General features: G+C 44.4%; 1 protein-coding gene across 3 annotated transcripts in view; it reads left to right on the top strand.

Annotated features, from left to right (window-relative positions):
- The window catches only part of WWP2 (WW domain containing E3 ubiquitin protein ligase 2), a 185,129-nt gene that overhangs the window by 73,023 nt on the left and 105,034 nt on the right, over window positions 1-7,072 (top strand). For all 3 annotated transcript variants that reach the window (XM_008070024.2, XM_008070023.2, XM_021718563.1), the window contains one exon: window positions 4,599-4,736. In XM_008070024.2, coding sequence (XP_008068215.1) covers window positions 4,599-4,736 — 138 coding nt within the window. The remainder of the gene's footprint in view (window positions 1-4,598; window positions 4,737-7,072) is intronic.

The raw sequence follows: 7,072 nt of genomic DNA, 5'->3' as shown, positions 1-7,072 counted from the left end.
TAGAGATGAGGTCTCACCAAGTTGCCCAGGCGGGTCTCGAACCCATGGGCTCAGGCAACCACTCACTCGGCCTCCCAAGGTGTGGGATTACAGGCTGAGCCATCGAGCCCGGCTGTCTGTCTTTTTTTTAAAGTAATATTTTTATTTTTTATTTATTTGAGTTGGAGTCTCACTCCATCACCCAGACTGGAGTGCAGTGGCATGCTCACGACAACCCCAGTGTCTACCTGCTGGGCTCCAGCGATCCTTCTGCCTCACCCTTCCAAGTAGCTGGAACTACAGGTGTGCGCTACCACGCCCGGCTAATTTTTTTTTTTTAATTTATTGTAGAGGCAAAATCTCACCAAGTTGTCCGGGCCAGACTTGAGCCCATGGGCTCAGGCAATCCTCTTGCCTCGGTCTCCCAAAGTGCTGAGATTACAGACTGAGTCACCAAGCCCGCGCTTAAGTAATATTTTTAGAAATGCATGTAAAATACCAAGAAATAATATGTCTATGTTCCTGCCACTTCTCGGTCATCTCTTCTTTCTTTCTTTTTTTTTTTTTTGAGTTGGAGTCTCACTCTGTTGCCCAGACTGGAGTGCAGTGGTCGTTCCTGGCCACTGCAGCCTCTACCTGCTGGGCTCCAGTGATCCTTCCGCCTCAGCCTCCCAAGTAGCCGAAACTACAGGCGTGCGCTACACGCCCGGCTAATTTTTTGATTTATTGTAGAGATGAGGTCTCGCCAAGTTGCCCAGGCGGATCTCAAACCCGCGGGCTCAGGTAATCCACTCACCTCAGCCTCCCAAAGCGCGGGATTACAGTTTGAGCCACCGAGCCCGGCTTCCAAAAAAAATTTGTTAAAAATTAGCTGAATGTGGTGGTGTATGCCTGTAGTCTAAGCTACTTGGGAGGCTGAGGTGGGAGGATCAACTGAGCCCAAGAGTTTGAGTCTGCAACATGAGCTATGATTGTACCACTGCATCCCAGCCTGGATGACAGTGAGACCCTGTCGCTAAATAAACAAACAAACCAAAAAACAATTTCAAATACTGTCTAGTATCCAGTCAATATGCAAATATCTCCAATTGCCCCCAGAATTTTTTTTTTCAAAGAAAATTTTTTTTTTTCAAAGAAAATTTTAGTCAAAATTCATGTCTGGCATTTGGTGATTATGTTTCTTTAAACCTAGCTGAGTCTTTTTCCTGTCAAGTTAATGATACTGACTTTTTCAGTAGTCCAGGACTGTTATTATATAGATGTGCCACATGCTGGTGTTGTCTGATTGCTTCCTCAATGGTATCATTTGATCTGTTCTCTATCCCCTTATTTCATGTAAACTGGGAAGTAGGTTTAGAAGTTTAATTAGATTCAGGTTAAATGCTTTTAGCAAGAGGTCTTTAACAGTGACATTGTGTACTAAATACTGCATCATGTCAGGAAGCATGTGGCAACAGGTTGTCTTGCTCTCGGTGACACTAAATTGGAATCACCTGGTTATGATGATGACAGCCAGAGAGGTCTCAAATAAGAGCGGAGGGTTATATTCTCAAAAATTGTTTTAAGAAAAAAGATCCCTCCTTCCCTCACTGACTCTTTTGAAGGTAAAGTGTGTCTCGGAGGGCTTGTGGTAAGATGACTTTCAAGCCTACAAGTATATAATGGCTCCACTGGAGACAGTGTGTAAACTAGAAGAAGAGCTAGGTTGGATCCTTGAGATGAGCCCACAGAGGGAAAACTTCAGGATATGCCTCTGGCTTCTATCAGAGGACCACAGCAGTGTGACTGTCACAGAAGATCGAAATTAGCAGCGAGAAGGCGTGTGTTCCTCCATCTGTTGAACATTATCATCACTCCAGGAAGGAGGAAAAACATGCCCACACTCCAGTTGTAAAATGATGGCCTTTGTGAGGTCAGGAAAGGAGTCGAGAGGGCTTCCAGGATGCGCCTTTCCCATATACTTCCAACAGTGGGGTGTACGAAGCCTGGAAGGCTGGGCATCTTGAGGAGGGTCCTGGAAGCAAAATGGGAAGACAGTTCGTCCTTGTGATGATTCTGTGGCTTACCTGGGAAGTCCTGTGGAGTTTATTGCCACAACCCAAAAATGTCTCAGAAGGAGCAAGGGAAGAGTGACTATAGAATGAATGAGAAATCAGGCCAAGAGAAATCAGGACTCTTTGCCCTAAAGTGGGAACATTAACAGAGATATAATAAAACTTCATTGGGAACATACTAAGTATCATTTAATTCTTTATATGTGTCTTCTGGAAAAGGTGTTGTGGTAACTCCTGTTTTGTAGTTAGGGAGATGGATATTTGGGTTGAGTAATTTGCTTAATACAAATTACCCATACAGCTCTTAGGAGTAGAACTGAGATTTGAACCCAGAGTGCCTGATCACACCCACCCTCTTAACTTGTACTTTGTTACCAGAGACTTAATGCACTGGATCTTGGCATGATGGAGGAGGGAGACACTCCCTGACTTAAAAACTCCACAATAATAGACATTTGTTTTCTCATAGTCTCAGTGGGTCAGGATTTGGGAGCGGCTTAGCTGGACAGTCTGGCCTGGGATCTGTCATGAGTTTGCAGTCAGGACGTGGACTGGACTGCAGTCATCCAAGGCTCTGCTGGGCTGGAAGATCTGCTTCCCAGGTGGCCACTCCCAGGGACAGCAAGTGGTACTGGTGGCTGAAAGGCCTCAGTTCCCCCACACTCTTTGGTTTTTGAAGGAACTAGTTTCTGCTAGAAACTACAAGTGTTATCTTATAGAAACATTTCGAATTCTAAAGCTCTCGGTGAACTGAATGAAAATAGTTGCAGACTCAGGCGTTGGAGAGGCCTGTGACCAGGAAGAGAGATTAAGGGTGGGTAGAGATCTTAGGAGTGGTGGAAAACCTGCAGGGTGACTGGTTATAATAGATCCTTGAATTGATCCAGACTTTTCTGCCAAGTTTTTAAAGAGTTCTATGTCTACGAAAGTTCTGTGTTTGTTTCTTAGATTAGAGTAGGCTTTTGGGGGGGGTTGTCTCTAGGAGGCCCTCAAATTTACCTTAGTGCTTATGGAGACACTTATACATACCCTGTCTTGTTCTGGAAAACAGGCAAGAGAGCTTATAATAATACCTAACAACTAAGACATAAAATAAGTGGTGGGTGGAGTGAGGAAGGCAAGGAGGGAGGTTTGAATGTGTGGTGCTTTTCTACTCTGTCTTTGTAAGGTGTGGCGAGTTGGGGAGGAATGCCATACCCTGTGCATACCCTCCTAAAGGTTGGTTTGCTCATGGTCATTATTAAACAACCCTCAACTGGAGGCCAAAGCTCCTGACTAGGCTGAACTGAAAGGCATAGAAGTATTCAGTGCCAACTGGACACTACTGACTGGATGGAAGTTACTCAGTGTGGCCAAGCTCAGTGGCAGGGTCTGGGGTGTGTGTGCAGCACTTTCCAGTTTGTCTAGGGTTCAGTGCGTCTGTCTTGTGTTAGTTTGTTCTGTTTTCCTGCCAGGGTTATCCAATTCTTCTTGCTTGCCCACAGGACTGAATCCGCTGAGTGGCGGTGGGGACTGCGTGCCTCTGGGCAACTTCTCACCTCTCTTTTCCTTTTTTAAAAATTATTATTATTATTATTATTTTTAAAAATAATTAATCAGTATTTTTTATTATGGTTTTGTGGGGTACAGTTAAGGGTTAGGTGTACAATTACGTTTCATTCAGACACCCTGTTGATAACCTCTCTTTTCTTATGTCATTGATGGGGCTGACTCCCCGGTACTGGACTTTTATTGTTTTACTTTTTTTTTTTTTTGAGAGTCAGAATGTCACTGTTGCCCAGACTGGGGTGCAGTGGCATATTCATGGCTACTGCAGCCTCAACCTATTGGCCTCAGGCGATCCTTCTGCCTCAGCCTTCCAAGTAGCTGGAATTACAGGCATGTGCCATCACACCCAGCTCATTTTTGGGTTTATTGTAGAAACGAGGCCTCACCAAGTTGCCCAGTCTGGACTCAGATCCCTGGGGTCAGTTAGTCCTCTTGCCTCTGCCTCCCAAAGTGCTGGGATTACAGGCGTGAGCCACTACACCCAGCTTGTTTTATGTTTTTTCCTTATCTCAAGGCAATACATTTTTGGGACTGAAAATGTTTAAAAAAGCATGTTTTTTACTCAAATAAAGAAAAGAAGTCCCTGCAATCCCTCATCTGGATAGAGATGGCTCCTGTTGACATTTTCTTAGTCTTCTGACCCGTTTCTTTGGGTTTGGAGAATGCTGTACGCAACTAGTTTCTTCCTCTGTATGCCATCAGTATTCTTATTCTCTTCCCACATTTCTATAAGTATAAACAAACAAATAAAACAATCATGTGGAAATTATGTAGCTGACCTGGTGATATAAATGTTTAGAAAAAACGAGTACAGCTTCCCACCAGCCTAATACATCAGTGATACCCTTGGACATATTCCTTCTCACTCATTCTTCCATGCCACGAGGCAAGTTTGAAGATGCAGCGAAGCATTCCCAGGGAAGCCAGAGTAGGTAGAATGGGGGTTTCTAATTTAGGGCATCTTAACTCAGGGTGCATTCACTTTAGTACATCCATGTTGCCTCTTTTGCCCAACAGTGGAGAACACGCAGCTGACCCTGAACCTGCAGACGGAGAACAAAGGCAGCGTTGTCTCGGGCGGGGAGCTGACAATTTTCCTGGACGGGCCGACTGTTGATCTGGGAAGTGTGCCTAATGGCAGTGCCGTGACGGATGGTGAGTGCTGCCCTGCTCCCCAGGGCTGTGCCGGGATGGGGCGGAGCTGAACAGGGGGCAGGAGGTGCTGAGAGCTCGGTTCTCTAGCAGGTTTCTTGGTTTGGGTGCCTCTCAGCCTGGCCCATAGCTATCCCTGACTCTTCTAGTATCCTGAGTCAATGTCACAGCATGATATGTCAAGGACTGCTTTCTGATCAAGGACCACAGTCAATGTCAGGTTTTTGTAAATGTGGTGGTGTTTGGTTTGACAGCAGAGGAAAACATTTTTGCGCCTGTGAACTTTGAAAAACAAAATGCCTTTATCAAATGTGACTTTGGCTTTTTTGTTTCTTCCCAATACAGCTAAATTTCCTGGGATGGTTGAGGGTGATTTTTGATTTTTTTTTTTTTGTAGAGACAAGGTCTCGCTATGTTCCCTAGGCTGGTCTGAAACTCTTGGGCTCAAGTGGTCCTCCCTCCTTGGCCTCCCAAAATGCTGGGATTGCAAGCCTGAGCTGCTGTGCCTTGCCTGAGGGTGTTTTTAATTAGATAGTGTTAATTGGGAAGGGGACCTTGTGTTCCTCTAGAGATATGCATTAGCAAAATACTTCCGGAAGCTGGGAAGTTGAAGAGTGTCCTGGCTCTGTCCTGAATGTTGCTAGTTTGTTTCTTTTGATCTAGTCTGAAATTAATCACCTTTGGATCGAGCAGGAAATGATTTCATGAAGTCTGAGGTCTGAAATGGGTTGCGTTTCTCCATAATTTTTCTCATTAAAAGTTTTGTTAGATGTGATGTAACGGTGGCATTTTCCAGGTGCCAGACAGGCTTTCTGTAGCTTCAAGGGTGAAATTTGAATTCTGATTCAAGGGAGTTGGTTGGAGCTGTAGTTGGGTGGACCTTGACTGCTGAGAACATCCCTCAACTGGATGGAGCAGTGTTTAGGGTGCTTTTGGGCGCATAGAGAAAGACATGCATCATTCATGCAATTAATACATATCTACTTAATTGAATGCCTGGTATGTACGAGGTCTTAGACCAGGTGCTAGCCAGATGCCAGTGGGCAAAGTTCACATGTCCTCCACTTCTTTGTTTTGTTTTGTTTTGTTTTTTTTGAGTTGGAGTCTCACTCTGTCTCCCAGACTGGAGTGCATTGGCCGCTCCCGGCCACCGCAGCCTCGACCTGCTGGGCTCTGGCCATCCTTCCGCCTCAGCTTTCCAAGTAGCTGGAACTACAGGCGCGCGCTACCACACCCGGCTAATTTTTTTTTTAAAATATATTGTAAAAGATGAGGTCTTGCCAAGTTGCCCAGGTGGGTCTTGAACCCACGGGCTCAGGCAATCCAGTCACCTCAGCCTCCCAAAGCGCGGGATTACAGGCTGAGCCACCGAGCCCGGCTCAATTTTTTCTTAATAAATTTAATTTTTTGGGTTCCCTCTCATATTGTCACTATAGTTTTTAAAGGTTACCACATAAATATAACTATATAACATGTAGTCTTTTGTGTTCAATTTCTTTCATGTCATCTTTTTAGGCTTATCATTGTTGTATATATCGTTAGTTCCTTTCTCTTGCTGGGTAAGTAGTTCCATTGTTTGTCGATGCAACAGCTGGTAGGCATTTGAATTGTTTCCATTTGGGGAGTATGATGAATATAATTCCTATGAGCATTAATAGGTCATTAGTAACTTTTCATTTCTCTTTGGTATATATCTGGGAATGAGATTGCTGAGTAAAATGGTGGCATATGTTTTAACTTTGCAAGGAACTGCCAAACTCTTTTCCAAAGTGGCCATTCAGTCTGCATTCCTACCAGCAATATATGACCAGGTTCTCTGCATTCTTACAAGCATCTGGTGTTATCACTATTTTTTATTTCAGCCATTCTGATGGGTGTGTAGTAATATTTTGTTTAGATTTTAATTTACATTTCTTTGATGGCTAATCATGCTGAACTTCTTTTCATGTGCCTATATATTCTTTTTGATGAAATATATGCTTATTTTCTAGTTGGATTGTTGGTGGGTATTTTTTTTTTCTAATTAAAAATAGAGGCCGGGCACAGCGGCTCAAGCCTATAACCCAGCACTTTGGGAGGCTGAGGCGAAAGGATTGCCTGAGCCTATGGGTTCGAGACCAGCCTGGGCAACTTGGCAAGGCCTCATCTCTACAATAAATCAAAAATTACCCGGGCATGGTGGCGCGTGCCTGTAGTTCCAGCTACTTGGAAGGCTGAGGTGGAAGGATCAACTGAGCCCAGCAGGTCGAGGCCACGGTGGCCATGAGTGTGCCACTGGACTTCAGCCTGGGTGACAGAGTGAGACTTCAACTCAAAAAAAAAAAAACAAAACACAAAAC

This window comes from Carlito syrichta, unplaced genomic scaffold (genome assembly GCF_000164805.1).
Source record: "Carlito syrichta isolate Samal-C Ts95f unplaced genomic scaffold, Tarsius_syrichta-2.0.1 Scaffold312739, whole genome shotgun sequence".
In the NCBI taxonomy this organism is placed as follows: Eukaryota; Metazoa; Chordata; class Mammalia; order Primates; family Tarsiidae; genus Carlito; species Carlito syrichta.
The sequence above is the reverse complement of the archived record's forward strand: the minus strand, read 5'-3'. Positions and strand labels throughout refer to the sequence as shown.